This window comes from Salvelinus alpinus, chromosome 11 (genome assembly GCF_045679555.1).
Source record: "Salvelinus alpinus chromosome 11, SLU_Salpinus.1, whole genome shotgun sequence".
Taxonomy (NCBI): domain Eukaryota; kingdom Metazoa; phylum Chordata; class Actinopteri; order Salmoniformes; family Salmonidae; genus Salvelinus; species Salvelinus alpinus.
The window spans coordinates 19,054,706-19,075,735 of NC_092096.1; the positions used below are offsets into that span (position 1 = coordinate 19,054,706).

Below are 21,030 nucleotides of genomic sequence, written 5' to 3' on the forward strand. Positions count from 1 at the left end.
GCCTTTATGTTGTACACATGACATTGTGTCATTACAAACTTTATCTGCAACGTTATGTTCCATTCTGTTGGACTTGAGCGAAACTTCTCCGTCTAGCCAGGGCTTGCGCACGCTGAAACGGTTACAGGGCTACAAGGAGAAGTACCGCTCGAGTCCAACAGAATGGAATTTGGCGTTGCGGATGAAGTTCGGAATGACACAATTTCATGATCAATCATTTAAGCTCGAAGCTTGCACGTGCAGAGGCTATACATGCAGCTGGGAGTGAGTCAAACTCTGTGAGAGCACTGATGGTAACATTACACACCCTTACGCTGAAAACCGTCATGCTGCTGAAACAAATGAATCCTTCCTAGGAGCTCCGCTCTGGCAGCGCTGTGTCTGCGTCAGACTTCTCCTAGACACGCCCGGGGCTCCAGTGTGTGCCATGCAGAAGGAGAATAAAGCAGTGGGTATGACGCTCAGCCACGGTCCGGCTGCCTACTGACTGGCGGCTCCACTGATCAAAGGCGACTTCTCGTACTTCAGTCGGGAGTCATTGGCTCAGGCTGCCAGGCTTTTACTTTAACATATGTTTCCCAAGTGACGCAGGAAGCAAAGAAGACAGAGGGACAGGACCCATAGAAACATGATGGAAGGGAACGAGGGACGGCGCGCTGGGGGTCGGGTAGCGGAGAGGCCGAGGGGGGATCAGATGGGACAGGGGGAAAGGGGCTGTTTGAGGACCCACAGAAAGATGGGGAACGGGGGACAGGATGACACTGGCACACACTGTTTCTTAAACACCCAGGCACTTCCTCTGTCAGTCTAATTTGGGTCTGAGCTATGATCTCAATGCAAAGCAATGACAGATGCTAAATGAGCTAATATAAGCTCATATTGCGTCAGTCGCTCTTCACATTCATTAGCCAAGACAAAATAAAGACATTAGAATCAGTAATGACCTGAATCGCCATTGGAACGCCGTCGGAACATGATAATTGAATAGCGTACAACAGACTCATCCAAACAGGTTATCATTAGAAAGAGCTGTGTGTCTGTGTTTGGTTTTAGCTTCCCTGTGGGGACCAGAAGTCCTCACAAGGATAGAAAAACAAGGAAAATTCAGACAAGTGGGGATATTTCGCCAGTCCCCACAATGAAAAAGCGGTTAGGTTTAGGGTTACAATTAGGGTTAGGGGTTAGGTTTTTTGAGTTAGGGGTTAATGTTAGGGTAAGGTTTAGAGGAAATAGTTTTGGTCCCCGCAAGGATAGTAAAACAAATGTGTGTGTGTGTGTGTGTGTGTGTGTGTGTGTGTGTGTGTGTGTGTGTGTGTGTGTGTGTGTGTGTGTGTGTGTGTGTGTGTGTGTGTGTGTGTGTGTGTGTGTGTGTGTGTGTGTGTGTGTGTGTGGCCTGAATCATGACATTGTTTTCCCCTCTAAGAATGCCATTTGTTCTTTGGTCACCCAAGTAAACTAATTGAATGACGTCTTAACTTTACAAAACAAACCATTTACTATGCCCTCAAGATAGTCATACACACACACAGGTTAGGACAGGATTCATCTAGGAGAGAGAGAGACAGAGGGAGAGAGAGATACACAAACACACACATAAAGACACAGAGAGAGACACACACAGAGAGACAGAGAGAGAGAGAGAGAGCGAGACAGAAAGAGTGAGAGAGGGCACAACTGAATGCTGAGGGGGCTCTATTGTGACTGTCCTGTTGTGCGACTGTCTGGAAACATATTGTCATCAATAATTTACAACTAAACAAACGACCCAAATGGTGACGACAGAGAGTAGAACAGTGTCTTATCTTTCTCCAACCTTCTCTGTCTCTCCCTCTGTCTCTCCCTCTGTCTCTCCCTCTGTCTCTCCCTCTGTCTCTCCTCTCTGTCTCTCCTCTCTGTCTCTCCCTCTGTCTCTCCTCTCTGTCTCTCCTCTCTGTCTCTCCCTCTGTCTCTCCTCTCTGTCTCTCCTCTCTGTCTCTCCTCTCTGTCTCTCCTCTCTGTCTCTCCTCTCTGTCTCTCCCTCTGTCTCTCCTCTCTGTCTCTCCCTCTGTCTCTCCTCTCTGTCTCTCCCTCTGTCTCTCCTCTCTGTCTCTCCCTCTGTCTCTCCCTCTGTCTCTCCTCTCTGTCTCTCCCTCTGTCTCTCCTCTCTGTCTCTCTCTCTGTCTCTCCTCTCTGTCTCTCCCTCTGTCTCTCCTTCTGTCTCTCCCTCTGTCTCTCCTCTCTGTCTCTCCTCTCTGTCTCTCTCTCTGTCTCTCCTCTCTGTCTCTCCCTCTGTCTCTCCTCTCTGTCTCTCCCTCTGTCTCTCCCTCTGTCTCTCCCTCTGTCTCTCCTCTCTGTCTCTCCCTCTGTCTCTCCTCTCTGTCTCTCCCTCTGTCTCTCCTCTCTGTCTCTCCCTATGTCTCTCCCTCTTTCTCTCCTCTCTTTCTGAGACCTGGTGCCAAATTCACACGTCTGCCAATAGATAGCAGCACTTCAACTCAGAGTGCAAGGAGACTTAAAAATTATTTACAACGACGGCCTACACCGGCCAAACACGGACGACGCTGGGCCAATTGTGCGCCGCCTTACGGGACTCCCAATCAAGGCTGGTTGTGATACAGCTTGGATTCAAACCAGGGTGTCTGTAGTGACGCCTCAAGCACTGAGATACAGTGTCTGAGACTGCTGCGCTGCTGCGAACACTACCTTTAAACAAACAAAAATATCCATGGAGGACTGTAATGTAATTATATAATGATGTGGTTTGGTTGCCCTTGCAGTCCTCCCACTACTACGCACTTTTCTGTTGTGACTCACTTCATCATTGTGTTGTATTGTGTTGCAATAAGGTCACTAATTAGTAAGGAACGCCCCAAACCTGGTTGTATAGAGCTTATTTGAAAGGAAAAAACTAAAACCTGGGCCGTCCATGGAATTAGTTTTACACCCCTGTCATAGCTATTCTTAGCACCACCAGTCAGGTTTCAGGTACATTATTATTTTATATTTATTTTTTACATTCTTTGTAAGTCAAGTTTGATTTAAGTGATGATGTAATGATCAAATGGATGTTTTCCAGAAAATAGTGTTTTTCAGCCTCATTTCAAAAACATTCTTTATAATTGCTCTTGATAACTGCAGTCTCTGGTTTAGTGCATGCTGGTCCATCAGTCCCAAGACGTTGCAGGTCTGTTAATTTAGTTCATGCAAGAAATTATCATCCTAGATTACCCTATTACTTAATATAACCATTTCATGTTTCCCCACATAGTTATATATTTGTAATGGCTGGAAATGGAATAAATGGAACGGATGTGCTTGATACCGTTCCATCCGTCCTCCTGTAGCTCCTCCCACCAGCCTCCACCGATTGCCATTATAATTGGTCTGTAGCGTGTAGTAAAAAACCCACCACATGGTGATGCTGTGGTGTTTTTATGGGCTCGCCACCCGCTGACAAAAACAGGAAAAGACAACGCGGAAGTAAAACTTCGAGCGGGTTTGTTTTGTTCTTGCCCACCATTCTTTCCTCGTAGACGAAGCCATACTAGCTGAATACCCAACTCTCAGTCCACTGAAACATGTCTAAACTACAGTCGTTTCGTGTGTTTTTAAATGAGCGTTTAACAGCGGCAGCTGTGGAGATTTTCGGGGCAGTTGAGCAAACGGTAGTGGACTACCAGGAGGAGAATGATCGACTACGGAGACTGCTGCGGATCACACCGGAGATAAAACGATGCAGAATAGGTTCGTATGTAGATCTACTGATAGCTAGCCGTTCTGCTCAATAAATAAACTGTTTAGGGGTTCAGTGATCACCATTTCAATATGCTTTATTAACTGTTACCACCGTTTCTAAGCCCAACATCGTCAGACTTCCGGGAACGCTTGCGAAGCAAGACTCGCCAGACCAGACGGGGGTTTGAGAAGTCAATGAGAGAAGTGAAATATTCCTCCTTAGTTGTTAATTTTCACGATTTCTAAAGTCACAACCTAGATTCAAACGAATGTTTTAAGTAGGTGAACATGTCATTACGACAAACTGACACGTTTTCATTTTCGCCAAAAACTACTTTACATCTAAGGAGTGCCTAAGAGTTGACGGCTTGCACATGCTCATTTTGGCGGGAGACGAATGTTGACATTCCCACCTGGGGGTGTGTTCAGTTCCCTTGAACCCGATGAAGTGTTTCTGCTAATTAGATTAGCTAGCTAGCGTCGTCATGACATCGCCCTACAGGCGTGATCTGGTATTTCTATTGGAGAATCAGTTTCTACATAGCTTCCTACCTAACTATCTTTTTCTAATACCATTGCTAAAACACATTCTCATTAAAACCAGTAAGTCATTCGAATTTATAAATTAACTTGTATTATTTTTTACATTACAAATAAATAGCTTATTATCTAACGCTTATTGATAAGTAATTGAAAGTAGATTCTAGTTGATCAATTATTTAATTGGAATTTTTGTTAACTTGAATATACTTCACCAGAGGCCTTAATTGAAACAATAATAAAGCGGGGTCACTCTGCCTCTATTTTTAGTAACAGGTGATGATGAGCCTGGAGAAATGGAACCACTCTCAAATTCATAGACTGAGATATGGATGCAACGACTGACCATCCATGATATCAACATTAAAATATAAGCTTGTTAACTTCAATGTTTGTAAACAATGTAAATATAGCCACAAAAACATGGTTAAAACTATGTGTTCTGATGGGACGACGACAGTTGAATTAAGCTCATGAGGCATTTATACATTCTATTCTTCAAGAATCATTTATAAGTCAAAACAGTTATGTACCAACTAAGGATTCTAGTTTTAACTTCTAATTGACCCCAACCCTGATGTCTAAAAGCTGTATAGATAACCTCTGCTCTTCTCTCCTTTCCTCCAGACTCCCTGCAGCTCTCTCTCACTGTCTCTGAAGAGGAGGTTCCCCCTGAGCAGCAGCACTGTGAGCAGGAGTGGAGCCCCAGTCTGGGGCAGGAGAACCCAGAGCTTCCACAGATTAAAGAGGAGCAGGAGGAACTCAGGACCAGTCAGGAGGAAGAGCAGCTTCAAGGTCTGGAGGCTGATATCATAGAGTTCAAATTCACTCCCTCCTGTGTGAAAAGTGAATGTGATCAGGAGGACCCACTTCAGCCCTTCACTTCTCCCCAAACACAGACTGTGGAGAACAGAGCGAGTGACCCTAAACAAGTGGATCTCACACCTTTTGTTACTGTGACCCACCTTAAGGGTCTCTACATTCCCTGTGAACGTCCAGATAATCAGAACAATGCCTCCAGCCACAGCTTAGCCGTAAACAGTGACCCAGTAGGACTTGACAGCAGCCCACCGATGGATCCCAACCCACCATTGGTTCCCAGCCCATCATTGGATCCAAACCCATCAATAGGTGAACACTGTTCCCAACCCAGCACCACGCTTAGAAAAACTCACCACTGCCATGACTGTGGTGAAATGTTTGCTCTGAAAGCTGACCTGAAGAGGCATGTGACTCTTGCCATGCAGAGACCCAGTGAATGCCGGGTCTGTAAAAAACGCTACAACTCCAGCTGTAAACTGAAGGCCCATGTCCGACTCTGTCGCGGTAGGAAACCCTGCACCAGCCCTGTTTGTAGCAAGACCTTCAAACTCAAAGCAGATCTGTCCAAGAACATGAGGATTCACACAGGGGAGAAATCATTTAGTTGTGGTTACTGTGGGAAGTGTTTCAATCGCAAGGGGAACCTTACTGATCATATTCCTGTTCACACAGGAGAGAAAGCATTTAGCTGTGCTGACTGCGGAAAAAGATTCAGTCAGAAGGGGACCCTACGGAAGCATAGACTGACTCACACAGGAGAGAAACAATTTATCTGTGGAGACTGTGGAAAAAGCTTCTATCAGAAGGGGGACCTAAGTAGGCATATACGGACTCACACAGGAGAGAAACTTTTTATCTGTGGTGACTGTGGGAAAAGCTTCAATTTGAAGGGGAACCTAAAGAAGCATGAACTGACTCACACAGAAGATAAACCATTTAGCTGTGATGATTGTGGGAAAAGTTTCAATCACAAGTCTAACTTACTGATGCATGTTAAAAACATCCACAAAGGAGGAAAACAGGATGAAATCTTAAAGAACTGTTTAGTCACAAAATTAGAATAAAAAGGCAGGATGTGGACAACACTGAGTACACGCTCATAGACTCACATCTATTGGTTGGTGGAGGACGATACGATGATACCTCTCCTAGGGACCTGCTCTCCATGCTTCAGGATTAAAGTTCCTCTGGTTTCTGATCTATTCTATTGGTAACCTGCTGTTTCTCCACTCTGCTACTCTCTGGCCTACATGGAGGGCCTAGCTACTTTACATCTGTCTGGAGGGAGATAGAGGTCACAGAATGAGGCTTCTAGTCTCAACACTTTCCAAGGCTTTTTAGAGGAAAATACCTTTTCAGGTCATGTCACAAGTGCCATCTCCTCTAACAGTGTCACAGCTAACCCGTTTGTAAAATGTATGCCCTTTGGATAAAATCTCCTGCTAAATGGCATATACAATGGAGTCTGAACTGATTGACGTCCTTGATAAATATGAGCAATCATGACTGTATAAAATAAATAATTCAAATGCTGAGCTATTTTGTATGCTTAAAAGAATTGGGAAAGTATATTATTTTATATGAATACAAATGCTCATAAAAATAATATTTTTTTTTCTCTCATAGTGGTAAAGAAGAGTAGTGGTAAACATTGACACCCCTGAAGATTCTAATAAATAAAGTAGAGGAAATACTACATGGAGCCTGTGACTCGATGAACTCTACAAAAGTTTGTTTTGGTTTCAGATTATTTTGTGCCCAGTAGAAATGATGTGTGTTTAATGTGTTTAGTAATTGGTAAGAGTCAGGGGCATCATGCACCCATTATTTTAGAGGGGGCACGCAGTACGTGAGGTTCGAGGGGGAGTGGTTCAGATAATGTAGCGTGTTTCAAACACCCAAAATGCTTTGTCCTGCAATCTAGAGCCATTATCATTATGTCAATATGTATATTTCTCTGCGTAGGTTATCTAAGCAGACCTCTTTGCCTGTTCAATGGTCATTGTAATGAATGATGCACATTAATTCTTTAAGAACTTGTAGGCCTTAGGAAGTTAGTACAACTCCTACATTGGTATATAGTATCTTATAAACCGGGTGGATCGAGTCCTGAATGCTGATTGGTTGAAAGCTGTGGAATATCAGATCGTATACCATGGGTATGACAAAAAAGTACTATTAACTGGTCTAATTACATTGGAAATCAGTTTATAATAGCAATAAGGCACCTCGGGGGTTTATGGTGCAGTGGCAAGAAGAAGTATTTGAACCATTTGGAATTACCTGGATTTCTGCATAAATAGATCATTACATTTGATCTGATCTTCATCTCAGTCAAAACAATAGACATACACAGTCTGCTTAAACTAATAACACAATTATACGTTTTCATGTCTTTATTGAACACACCATGTAAACATTCACAGTGCAGGGTGGGAAAAGTATGTGAACCCTTGGATTCAATAACTGGTTGACCCTCCTTTGGCAGCAATAACCTCAACCAAATGTTTTCTGTAGTTGCGGATCACCATTCCGCTTTACAAAACTGTTTCAGTTCAGCAATATTCTTGGGGTGTTTGGTGTGAACCGCTCTCTTGAGGTCATGCCACAGCATCTCAAATCGGGTTGAGGTCAGGACTCTGACTGGGCCACTCCAGAAGGCTTATTTTCTTTTGTTGAAGCCATTCTGTTGTTGATTTACTTCTGTGTTTTGGGTCATTGTCCTGTTCCATCACCCAACTTCTGTTGAGCTTCAATTGGCAGACAGATAGCCTTGCATTCTCCTGCAAAATTTCTTGATCAACTGAAAAAGGAATTCCCGAGTTATTGATAGCAAGCTGTCCAGGCCCTGAGGCAGCAAAGCAGCCCCAAACCATGATGCCCCCTCCACCATACTTTACAGTTGGGATGAGGTTTTGATGTTGTGTGCTGTGCCTTTTTTTCTCCAGTGTTGTGTTCCTTAAACAACTCAACTTTTGTTTTATCTGTCCACAGAATATTTTGCCAGTAGCGCTGTGGAACATCCAGGTGCACTTTTGCAAACTTCAGACGTGCAGCAATGTTTTTTTGGACAGCAGTGGCTTCTTCCGTGGTGTCCTCCCATGAACACTATTCTTATTTAGTGTTTAACCTATCGTAGACTCGTCAACAGAGATGTTAGCATGTTCCAGAGATTTCTGTAAGTCTTTAGCTGACACTCTAGGATTCTTCTTAACCTCTTTGAGCATTCTGCACTGTGCTCTTGCAGTCATCTTTGCAGGACGGCCACTCCTAGGGAGAGTAGCAACAGTGCTGAACTTCCTCCATTTATAGACAGTTTGTCTTACCGTGGACTGACGGACATCAAGGCTTTTAGAGAAACTTTTGTAACCCTTTCCAGGTTACGCAAGTCAACAATTCTTAATCTTAGGTCTTCTGAGATCTCTTTTGTTTGAGGCATGGTTCACATCAGACAATGCTTCTTGTGAATAGCAAACTCAAATTTTGTGAGTGTTTTGTATAGGGCAGGCCAGCTCTAACCAACATCTCCAATCTCGTTTCATTGATTGGACTCCAGGTTAGTTGACTCCTGACTCCAATTAGCTTTTGGAGAAGTCATTAGCCTAGGGGTTCACATACTTTTTCCAACCTACACTGTGAATGTTTAAACGATGTATTCAATATAGACAAGAAAAATACAATTTGTGTGTTATTAGTTTAAGCACACTGTGTATGTCTATTGTTGTGACTTAGATGAAGATCAGATCAAATTTTATTACCAAAATTGCAAAGTGGCTAGTATTACAGAGAAACAACACATTTTGTTTTATTTTTTTCATCAATAAGGAATCAATAGGCTACATAGCTCGATCAAATTATTTTACAAACAATCCTCCCGTGAATTCTGCCCATCCATTTTAGCTGAACAGCTAAACACTCTCTGGGGGACCTCTGTCTTGTAGGTTCCCAGGACGTCACAGAGAACCATTTCAGGACCCTTTCAGCATGTTCTCAAGACGTCACAGAGAACCATTTCAGGACCCTTTCAGGATGTTCTCAGGACGTTTGATTTTAATAGTTCTTAGGACGTCCGTTATGGTCCCAAGGGAATGTTCTCTAAGTTCCTAGGACACCTCTGAGGACCATGTCAAGACCTTTTTAGGACATTCATTTTAGTAGTCCTCAGGACAATGTGTGATGGTACCATGGGAACATTATCAGGGGGAACATTTTCTAGTTCCCGGTTTGTCCTGGAAGACTTTATTAGGACGTTGCATCATGGCCCCCTGGAGGTTTCGTCAAGTTCCCAGGACATCTTTAGGATGTTCTTGCAACAATGTGTCATGGTCCCCCGACGCTCGCCTGGATGTTCTTGGAGGTATTGGTCCCAGATTGGGGCTGTGGCGGTACCGAAATTTCATCAGCCAGTGATTGTCAAGCAAATAACTGTTGGTCTCACGGTAATTGACCGTTAATTAACGTAAACACATTTAGCATCTCTTGGCTTCCACACATGATGCAGACCTTTGGAACATCTACATTTAAAAAAGTCTAATAAATCCATGTAACTTAGCCTACACCATCACAATAAATGCATTATTTTAGAGAGGTCTAAAGAAGCATATGAAGAAAATGAATATTTCAGAAGAACAGAATAGCATACTTTGTGGGCTACATTAGCTCATTCAGCAGACAAGATTTGCTTAGAATTCTGTGGCATTATTTAATAGTGTGAAGAATACAATTGAACAAAGCAGAGTAAAATATAAATATTTTATTCAAACGATTTGAGGGAGTGCGCACATGCGGCAATTCCGTTTTGAGCGGTTAACAAAGAAATACCTAATCCTATGCGCTTAATTTAGAGTTAATGTAACTTTAGCTGTTCTACAAACGTTGGGCTATATGTTTGGATTGTTAATACATTGTAAGGCTGCATGATTTGACTCTAATGATGATTTGAAAGACATGAGCTCTGCTTTGTTTCTTGTGCAGGCTGTACACTCTTCATTAGTCTCTCATTCACAATTTGACAAGCACTTGATAATGCCTCGAAATTCACAGCGGCATCCCCTCTTGTGGCCGTAATGCACCCTAAAACCATGCCTTTTGCAGCCAGCGTGACCTTGGACTAGAGTTCTGCGCTGCCCCCTTCTCCCTGAGCGCTGCCCCCTTCTCCCTGAGCGCTGCCCCCTTCTCCCTGAGCGCTGCCCCCTTCTCCCTGAGCGCTGCCCCCTTCTCCCTGAGCGCTGCCCCCTTCTCCCTGAGCGCAGTGCCCTTCTCCCTGAGCGCAGTGCCCTTCTCCCTGAGCGCAGTGCCCTTCTCCCTGAGCGCAGTGCCCTTCTCCCTGAGCGCAGTGCCCTTCTCCCTGAGCGCTGCCCCCTTCTCCCTGAGCGCAGTGCCCTTCTCCCTGAGCGCAGTGCCCTTCTCCCTGAGCGCAGTGCCCTTCTCCCTGAGCGCAGTGCCCTTCTCCCTGAGCGCAGTGCCCTTCTCCCTGAGCGCAGTGCCCTTCTCCCTGAGCGCAGTGCCCTTCTCCCTGAGCGCTCCTAAGCACCTCTCACTCACATGACTCTCCATCACGTGATCGGGTCTCTCACACAAGCTACAAGTGATAAGACACATCGGGGAGGAAACTGCACGCGTCCTTATCCAATTCCGAGTTGCATATTGAAGATATTGGAGGAACTATCCACATTCAGTTATCAGCCAACAAGATGTGTAGGCCTAAACAGCAAAAGCACTAGCCTATGTCAATCTACTATCCCCCATAGTACAAAGGTTGACCTATTTTGTGCGAGAAATAAGGACGCTTTTCCCCTGGTTTATTTTCATGCCAGTCAGGTAGGCTATACTCCTATTGTAAAGATAAACAATGTGCTTAATATTAGGAAAGTTGAGAAATCAATACAGTGGGGCAAAAAAGTATTTAGTCAGCCACCAATTGTGCAAGTTCTCCCATTTAAAAAGATGAGAGAGGCCTGTAATTTTCATCATAGGTACACTTCAACTATGACAGACAAAATGAGAAAAAAAATCCAGAAAATCACATTGTAGGATTTTTTATGAATTTATTTGCAAATTATGGTGGAAAATAAGTATTTGGTCACCTACAAACAAGCAAGATTTCTGGCTCTCCCAGACCTGTAACTTCTTCTTTAAGAGGCTCCTCTGTCCTCCACTCGTTACCTGTATTAATGGCACCTGTTTGAACTTGTTATCAGTATAAAAGACACCTGTCCACAACCTCAAACAGTCACACTCCAAACTCCACTATGGCCAAGACCAAAGAGCTGTCAAAGGACACCAGAAACAAAATTGTAGACCTGCGCCAGGCTGGGAAGACTGAATCTGCAATAGGTAAGCAGCTTGGTTTGAAGAAATCAACTGTGGGAGCAATTATTAGGAAATGGAAGACATACAACACCACTGATAATCTCCCTCGAACTGGGGCTCCACGCAAGATCTCACCCCGTGGGGTCAAAATGATCACAAGAACGGTGAGCAAAAATCCCAGAACCACATGGGGGGACCTAGTGAATGACCTGCAGAGAGCTGGGACCAAAGTAACAAAGCCTACCATCAGTAACACACTACGCCGCCAGGGACTCAACTCTTGCAGTGCCAGACGTGTCCCCCTGCTTAAGCCAGTACATGTCCAGGCCCGTCTGAAGTTTGCTAGAGAGCATTTGGATGATCCAGAAGAAGATTGGGAGAATGTCATATGGTCAGATGAAACCAAAATATAACTTTCTGGTAAAAACTCAACTCGTCGTGTTTGGAGGACAAAGAATGCTGAGTTGCATCCAAAGAACACCATACCTACTGTGAAGCATGGGGGTGGAAACATCATGCTTTGGGGCTGTTTTTCTGCAAAGGGACCAGGACGACTGATCCCTGTAAAGGAAAGAATGAATGGGGTTATGTATCGTGAGATTGAGTGAAAACCTCCTTCCATCAGCAAGGGCATTGAAGATGAAACGTGGCTGGGTCTTTCAGCATGACAATGATCCCAAACACACCGCCCGGGCAATGAAGGAGTGGCTTCGTAAGAAGCATTTCAAGGTCCTGGAGAGGCCTAGCCAGTCTCCAGATCTCAACCCCATAGAAAATCTTTGGAGGGAGTTGAAAGTCCGTGTTGCCCAGCAACAGCCCCAAAACATCACTGCTCTAGAGGAGATCTGCATGGAGGAATGGGCCAAAATACCAGCAACAGTGTGTGAAAACCTTGTGAAGACTTACAGAAAACGTTTGACCTCTGTCATTGCCAACAAAGGGTATATAACAAAGTATTGAGATAAACTTTTGTTATTGACCAAATACTTATTTTTCACCATAATTTGCAAATAAATTCATTAAAAATCCTACAATGTGATTTTCTGGATTTTTTTCCTCATTTTGTCTGTCATGGTTGAAGTGTACCTATGGTGAAAATTACAGGCCTCTCTCATCTTTTTAAGTGGGAGAACTTGCACAATTGGTGGCTGACTAAATACTTTTTTGCCCCACTGTATAGTAGGTCTAGCCAATAGAAAGCTGATGGGATCCTCCTCCTTTTAACAGAGGCCATCCCTCTGTTTTCTCCCAAAAATGCCTTGCGTATAGAAATGTGGCGCAACATGAGCTCATGGGCTCATGAACTGCTTGGTTAGACTTTCAAAACATTTGCATTGATGTCAGAGTGATTAGAGGGACAATAGAATGCTGAGTAGCAGGCTACTAATGACCATCAGCAGCATCAGAGCTTGGAGAATTATTATTATCTTGACTAAACGGTCACGTGGAATTTGACTGCCTTCATGACTCGTGACCTCCGTTGTGGCGGTAATACGGTCACCACAACAGCCCTAGTCCCAGGTGTCCCAAACCATTATAAGTCAAGTAATGAAATGGTATGGGGGTTTTAAGGTTCGTGATACACTGTTTAGCTAAAATGGCGTAAAAAAAGGTAAGAAATGACAATATGATTACATTTGACATGATCCCTTAGTAGACTTTTCAATATGACCCAACCTGGGATTTGAACTGACAACCTCTGGATTTGGGGCATGCTGATCTTCCTGCTGGGCTACAAAATCTGTAGAATTTCAGAAGTCCCCTACACATTCATACCTATAATACATCTCTGCACTTAACAAAATAGTGCCATCTGCACTGCTAATTTAGTCATCAATTAATCTGACTATTCTGACTTAATTTACTTATTCCAGCTATTGTGTCTATGAGAGTGTACTCACATCCTGCCTTTTTATTTTCATCTTCTGACTAAAGACATTTGTCTTAATTTTTCTTATTTTTCTTCCTTTGTGGATGTTTTTCACGTGTCAGTAAGTTAGACTTTGAGTGAAGCTTTTCCCAAAGTCAACACAGCTAAGTGGTTTCTCTCCTGATTTCTCTCCTGTGTGAGTCCGTTTATGGTTTCTTAGGTTCCCCTTCTGAGTGAAGCTTTTCCCACAGTCATCACAGCTAAATGGTTTCTCTCCTGTGTGAGTCAGTTTATGGTTTCTTAGGTTCCCCTTCTGAGTGAAGCTTTTCCCACAGTCATCACAGCTAAATGGTTTCTCTCCTGTGTGAGTCAGTTTATGGTTTCTTAGGTTCCCCTTCTGAGTGAAGCTTTTCCCACAGTCATCACAGCTAAATGGTTTCTCTCCTGTGTGAGTCAGTTTATGGTAACTTAGGCTCCCCTTCTGATAGAAGCTTTTCCCACAGTCATCACAGCTAAATGGTTTCTCTCCTGTGGGAGTCAGTTTATGGTTTCTTAGGCTCCCCTTCTGAGTGAAGCTTTTCCCACAGTCATCACAGCTAAATGGTTTCTCTCCTGTGTGAGTCAGTTTATGGTTTCTTAGGTCCCCCTTCTGATAGAAGCTTTTCCCACAGTCACCACAGCTAAATGGTTTCTCTCCTGTGTGAGTCAGTTTATGGTTTCTTAGGTCCCCCTTCTGATAGAAGCTTTTCCCACAGTCACCACAGCTAAATGGTTTCTCTCCTGTGTGAGTCAGTTTATGGTAACTTAGGCTCCCCTTCTGATAGAAGCTTTTCCCACAGTCATCACAGCTAAATGGTTTCTCTCCTGTGTGAGTCAGTTTATGGTAACTTAGGCTCCCCTTCTGATAGAAGCTTTTCCCACAGTCATCACAGCTAAATGGTTTCTCTCCTGTGTGAGTCAGTTTATGGTTTCTTAGGTCCCCCTTCTGAGTGAAGCTTTTCCCACAGTCATCACAGCTAAATGGTTTCTCTCCTGTGTGAGTCAGTTTATGGTAACTTAGGCTCCCCTTCTGAGTGAAGCTTTTCCCACAGTCATCACAGCTAAATGGTTTCTCTCCTGTGTGAGTCAGTTTATGGTTTCTTAGGTTCCCCTTCTGAGTGAAGCTTTTCCCACAGTCATCACAGCTAAATGGTTTCTCTCCTGTGTGAGTCAGTTTATGGTAACTTAGGCTCCCCTTCTGATAGAAGCTTTTCCCACAGTCATCACAGCTAAATGGTTTCTCTCCTGTGTGAGTCAGTTTATGGTAACTTAGGTTCCCCTTCTGATAGAAGCTTTTCCCACAGTCTCCTCAGCTAAATGGTTTCTCTCCTGTGGGAGTCAGTTTATGGTTTCTTAGGCTCCCCTTCTGAGTGAAGCTTTTCCCACAGTCATCACAGCTAAATGGTTTCTCTCCTGTGTGAGTCAGTTTATGGTTTCTTAGGTCCCCCTTCTGATAGAAGCTTTTCCCACAGTCACCACAGCTAAATGGTTTCTCTCCTGTGTGAGTCAGTTTATGGTTTCTTAGGTCCCCCTTCTGATAGAAGCTTTTCCCACAGTCACCACAGCTAAATGGTTTCTCTCCTGTGTGAGTCAGTTTATGGTAACTTAGGCTCCCCTTCTGATAGAAGCTTTTCCCACAGTCATCACAGCTAAATGGTTTCTCTCCTGTGTGAGTCAGTTTATGGTAACTTAGGCTCCCCTTCTGATAGAAGCTTTTCCCACAGTCATCACAGCTAAATGGTTTCTCTCCTGTGTGAGTCAGTTTATGGTTTCTTAGGTCCCCCTTCTGAGTGAAGCTTTTCCCACAGTCATCACAGCTAAATGGTTTCTCTCCTGTGTGAGTCAGTTTATGGTTTCTTAGGTTCCCCTTCTGAGTGAAGCTTTTCCCACAGTCATCACAGCTAAATGGTTTCTCTCCTGTGTGAGTCAGTTTATGGTAACTTAGGCTCCCCTTCTGATAGAAGCTTTTCCCACAGTCATCACAGCTAAATGGTTTCTCTCCTGTGTGAGTCAGTTTATGGTAACTTAGGTTCCCCTTCTGATAGAAGCTTTTCCCACAGTCTCCTCAGCTAAATGGTTTCTCTCCCACTCCTGTGTGACTCTTCATGTGCTTGGACAGATCTCCTTTGAGTTTGAAGGTCTTGCTACAAACAGGGCAGGTGTAGGGTTTCCCACTGTGACAGAGGCTGACATGGGCCTTCAGTTTACAGGTGGAGTTGTAGCGTTTTCTGCAGAAGCGGCATTCACTGAGTCTCTTCTTGGAGAGAGTCACATGCCTCTGCAGGTCAACTTTCAGAGCAAACATTTCGCCACAGTCACGGCAGTGGTGAGTTTTTCTAGACGTGGTGCTGGGTTTGAAACAGTGCTCCACCCCTGATGGGTTTGGATTCAATGATGAGCTGGGATCCAATGGTGGGCTGCTGTCAAGTCCTACTGGGTTTCTGCTTACGCCTGAGCATTGGCTGACATTGTTCTGATTATCTGGAGGGTCACAGTGAATGTTGAGGCCCTTAAGGTGGGTCACAGTAACAAAAGGTGTGAGATCCACTTGTTTAGGGTCACTCTCTCTGTTCTCCACAGTCTGTGTTTGGGGAGAAGTGAAGGGCTGAAATGGGCCCTCCTGATCACATTCACTTTTCACACAGGAAGGAGTGAATTTGAAATCAGCCTCCAGCCCTTGAAGCTGCTCTTCCTCCTGACTGATCCTGAGTTCCTCCTGTTCCTCTTTAATCTGTGGAAGCTCTGGGTTCTCCTGCCCCAGACTTGGGCTCCACTCCTGCTCACAGTGCTGCTGCTCAGGGAGAACCTCCTCTTCAGAGACAGTGAGAGAGAGCTGCAGGGAGTCTGGAGGAAAGGAGAGAGGAGCAGAGGTTATCTATAGAGTCTTTAGACAGTCGTCACTAGCTGCCACAGCCATAAACCCTGCCTATTTCTAAAATGCATCTTCTTAAAGCAGAACTGAACTCAAGAACCAATTTCTCTCGTTGAAAACAGCATGTGACACCGATATGTCAGAAACATTTCTTCCTGTGCCAAAATGGTTGGTACAATTTGGTCATAAAGTATCTTCCAAAACTGAGTTGTGAGATCTGAGTACAAGAGTTCGTCATGACTTAGAGGATTGGGTTTTGATTTCCACAATACCCTTTGAATTGTGTCGGGGACAACTGTAGCATTTTAGCTAAACCTTCCCCTAACTTTTACCCAATTAATTCTTAACCTGCTACGTAAATTCTCCCAAACTTTTACATAAATTCACCTAACCTTTGTTGTTAGTTCTCCTAACCACCAATGTAAAATTCTCCCCATAATTTTCCTTTGTTGTTATGGTGCAACAGGCAACATGGTCTCAGAAAAAGACGTATAATACTATAGCTCCTCAAATACTAATGATAAGTTAGGTCATCCAATTCGTATGCTATTGTACAACCAGGTAAGACGTATGATACTATAGCTTCTCTAATTCATATGATATTGTATGACGGCTATGACATGCATAATTTAACCTAATGTAATATATCATACTAAATGTAGGGAACGGATTGACTTACCAAATCCTACAAATTGTTCTGAGACCAAGTTGCAGGTGCTTCGAAGCATGCGGAACATTTTTCAAAGCAGTCTGATCCTATACAAAAGTACAGCTGATGCTTGTATAAAATGTAAATTACCCCGTAATCAATGACGTCCGAAGCTGTGTTTGATCACATGCTTTTTAGAAACGTGTTTTGCAAAATGTGAGATTACACCGATTTTTTTTGAAAGTTACAATTGAACAGTAGCTCAGCAGGTGGGGTTGGAAACCATCGAACACTGGGTCGAATCACGGCAAAAGCACAATATTTAGATTAATTTTATCTGCACATTGTGGTTCTAATAATATATTTCATTTAGTAGGCTACATGATAGGCTTTTGTCACACTCATATCCTCCTAAATAACGGCATAGATTCAGTTTTAGAAGTTTTTTTGAATTGAGGCAATAAAGGGAAGTGGAATATAAGATGCCTATCTCGTATTCTTACTATTTAGGTGTTCAAAGCCTGTGACTAACCACCGCGACTAACCACCGCGCCACAGAGTTTTGATTTACTTTTTTTCAAATCAATTATCTGTACATCAAATGCTGCTGTTTATTTCTGATCAGCACGTCACTAATGTGCATTGTTTTAAGTCTGTGGCTGCAGATCAGATGTTTTCTGGACCTTTCCCCCCCCAGACTAAAGGTCCAGAAGCTTCTGTGCATGTGTTTATTCTCCACTTCACGCAGTCTCTGCTCTACTCGTAAACAACAGGTAACTCTGGCAAATGGTGCTAATTTAATAAAGTTATATCAAAGCTGAATCAATGTCTGCAAGATATTATAAATGATAGTATTCTACATAACAGAAGACAGCATAACGTTACTGTAAGACAGAAACATTTTCTCTAATGTGGCCAAGACTCAACAAGGTGCCACTAGGCAAAATACACAGGTAGGCTATGCTACAGTTTGACAGCACCATCTGCTCTAATCTTCACTGTGCATCATTCAAAACAACACTGTATAACTCAAGATCTAAACGTATATCCCCATGAAACTGATTAACATCAAATTAGGGCCGAGACGATACCAGTATCATGATACTCGTTAGTATCATGAGGGGCAAACAAAACATGAAAAGGATTAAACTTCTTTAGGAAAACAGCCCTAATGTTGGAAACAAACATCATCACATTTATTTCCCAAGCTATAATACACAATGTTTTACATACAGCAGGTTTTAAAGAACCAAAAAGTTACGTCTGCTATGTGCTTTCATTTTTGCATTGGAACAAATATTGTGATACTGGTATCGTCCCGGCACGAGATCAAATGGTTGATATGCAGATGCTGCATGGACCGTTCACTAGTAAAACTAGAAAAAAATTGTCATTCTTGATTGACAGTGAGAAACGTGAAGTGAAAGAGACCACAAAAATGTATTTGTTAAGAAACACATGCGCAGAACGTGATCAGCATGTGTACAGAAGCTTCGGGACCTTTAGTCCGGATGCGCAGCCACACTGTTGTTTAAACGCTACGAGTAATGAACCGTTTTTCGGCTACGGAACTATAAATGAACTGGAGACAGTGTCCAAGAATGACGACCGTTGTTTCTAACGTAGTCCACTCAGGTTCGCATTCGCCATTTCGTGGTTTCTGCCATCTTCCTAGATCCGGTTTAACTGGGACGACTACACCTCCGTACTAGCACAGTGCACACTGGATAGACTGCCGTACCGTGCACATGTGCACGGGGAACTCTGCCTGAGCACGTGGACAGTTAAAGGTCATGAACAGTCAAAATCATGTTTTTCATGAAACTGGATGATATTTGAAGGAAACCAGATCAAAGTATGAAAAATGACTGTTGCTTCTACATTGATAAAGTTTGATCATAAAGTTACTGGTTCCCTCCCCCATGTCAAACACTTGGATATATTAATAAGGGGACAAGGCTACATCACTTAATTTTAATGTGTGCTAACATAATATTCTCTTCTCTTTAAATAAGTACTGCATTGTCACAAACATCGGAGAACTCGTGTTTGCAGAGGGGCGTGGGTTATATAGCCGGCCATGGCTCACATCAACACGATCATCTCAGAAACCCTAGACCCATTTCAATTTGCATACCGCCCCAACAGATCCACAGATGATGCAATCTCTATTGCTCTCCACACCGCCCTTTCCCACCTGGACAAAATCAAATCAAACTGTATTTGCCACATGCGCCGAATACAAGTGTAGACTTTACCGTGAAATGCTTACTTACAAGCCCTTAACCAACAGTGCAGTTCAAGAAGAACAAAATATTTACAGAGTAGGCTAAAATAAAAAGTTACACAATAAGAATAACAAGGCTATATACAGGGGGCACCGGTACGAGTCAGTGTGCGGGGGTACAGGCTAGTTGAGGTAATCTGTACATGTAAGTGGGGGCGAAGTGACTATGCACAGGTAACAAACGATTTTTATGAATTGTTCAACAGTCTAATGGCTTGGGGGTAGAAGCTGTTAAGAAGCCTTTTGGACCAAGACTTGGCGCTCCAGGACCGCCTGCCGTGCGGTAGCAGAGAGAACAGTCTATTTAAAGGTATATGTGACCAACAGATGCATATCTGCATTACCAGTCATGTAAAACCAAAGATTAGGGAAAATGGATTTATATCAAATGTGCTAATTCCTTATATGAACTGTAACTCAGTAAAATCTTAGAAATTGTTGCATGTTGCGTTTATATTTTTGTTTAGTGTATTTATCAGAAGATCTACATACGAACCTATTCTACATAGTTTTATCTCCGGTGTGATCCGCAGCAGTCTCCGTAGCCGATCATTCTCCTCGTGGTACTCCGCTACCGTTTCTTCAACTACCCCAAAAATCTCCACAGCTGCCGCAGTTAAACGCTCATTTAAAAACACACGAAACGACTGTAGTTTAGACATGTTTCGGTCGATAAATTGGGTATTCCGTTAGTATTGCTTCGTCCACGAGGGAAAATGTTTGTCACAAAGCTTCTTCTTCGGTGGGGTTTATCCGCGGTTGTCATCCAACGTTATGGTGCATTACCGCCACCTACTGTACTGGAGTGTGGGCCAGAAACAGGGACCAACTAAATCCTACCTGCCAGCCCCGTTGCTGTTAAAAAAAATAACAAAATATTTGAGACAATATCTAATGACGTTCTACTCAATATACTCTTTAAACGAATTTCCTGTATCCCCTGCTCCCTCATACTAGATCTCATCCTCTCTCTTTCCCTCCAATAATGTCCACACTAGGCTACCTGGGGCGGCAGGTGGTTAGAATGTTGGGCCAGAAACCGAAAGGGTGCTAGATCGAATCCCCGAGCTGACAAGGTACAAGGTAAAAATATGTGGCTGTCATTGTACATAAGAATTTGTTCTTAACTGACTTGCCTAGTTAAATAAAATAAAATACATGCTCCACTATCTCCTGGCAATACTCACATTTTCCTGTTGGATGCCTATCACGTGTAAGGTCTTATTCAACTGGCTGTGTCCCACCCTTAATCTTGTAAATATTGCCTCCTCTCTTCTGTCCCTTCCTGTTGTTCTCCCCTCCCCAACTTTCCTCTGTACTTGAAATAAAATGTCTGCCATTAGTATCTCTATTCCACTGCTCCTGCCATTTCTCCACCATCACTGTCCATATCAGGCTTTTTGCCTCTGCCTTGCTCATTGAAACTACCAATCAACATCCTCAATACTTCCTACTTGCTTAGCCAGTACATCAACTGCCTCGTTCCCCTCCACTCCCACATGAGCTGGGACCTATGTAAATATGATCTGTATACCCATTTGTTTACTCCTGCCATGGGTTTGTATCACCTCATAAAGCAGGGCTTGCCTGATACGTGATATAAAGGACTGGATACTCCTTAGCACTGCACATGAATCAGAGCAAATAACAAATCTTTCTGGCTTAACTTCCTCCACCCACTGCAAGGTCAACAGTATGGCCATCGTCTCTGCCGTATATACAGCCAGATGATCTGTAATACGTTTCCTGAATCTCACCTCACATTCCTGCACTACAAGTACTGACCCAGTACGTCCTGTCCTTGGATCTTTTGAACCATCTGTGTATATGGCCACAACATCCTGATATACACAGTATCCAGACATCTCTTAACTATTGCCCTTTTCACCTCTGCCATGGTAAGTGGTGCATTCAATGCATCATAG

At 43.4% G+C, this 21,030-nt stretch overlaps 2 protein-coding genes across 2 annotated transcripts; one reads left to right on the forward strand and one right to left on the reverse strand.

Moving 5' to 3' along the window:
* Positions 1 to 3,395: 3,395 nt before the first annotated feature.
* On the forward strand, positions 3,396 to 6,810 carry LOC139533693 (zinc finger protein 567-like). The gene is made up of 2 exons (XM_071331982.1): positions 3,396 to 3,723; positions 4,882 to 6,810. Exons 1-2 carry the CDS (start codon positions 3,558 to 3,560, stop codon positions 6,138 to 6,140), a joined length of 1,425 nt encoding a protein of 474 aa, XP_071188083.1. The 5' UTR covers positions 3,396 to 3,557; the 3' UTR covers positions 6,141 to 6,810.
* A 5,670-nt stretch (positions 6,811 to 12,480) lies between these two features.
* Positions 12,481 to 19,852, reverse strand: LOC139533695 (uncharacterized). The gene is made up of 2 exons (XM_071331984.1): positions 19,602 to 19,852; positions 12,481 to 16,141 (listed from the first exon to the last, which is right to left on the reverse strand). The coding sequence occupies exons 1-2, from the start codon at positions 19,765 to 19,767 to the stop codon at positions 15,363 to 15,365; spliced, it is 945 nt and encodes a 314-aa protein (XP_071188085.1). The 5' UTR covers positions 19,768 to 19,852; the 3' UTR covers positions 12,481 to 15,362.
* Positions 19,853 to 21,030: the final 1,178 nt, after the last annotated feature.

Bases quoted from the DNA above. Each gene is read 5' to 3' on its own strand.
- LOC139533693 (XM_071331982.1), top strand. From the start codon at position 3,558: ATGTCTAAACTACAGTCGTTTCGTGTGTTTTTAAATGAGCGTTTAACA. The intron at 3,724-4,881 runs GTTCGTATGTAG...CCTTTCCTCCAG, and splicing joins GATAAAACGATGCAGAATAG to ACTCCCTGCAGCTCTCTCTC.
- LOC139533695 (XM_071331984.1), bottom strand. From the start codon at position 19,767: ATGTCTAAACTACAGTCGTTTCGTGTGTTTTTAAATGAGCGTTTAACT. The intron at 16,142-19,601 runs GTTCGTATGTAG...CCTTTCCTCCAG, and splicing joins GATAAAACTATGTAGAATAG to ACTCCCTGCAGCTCTCTCTC.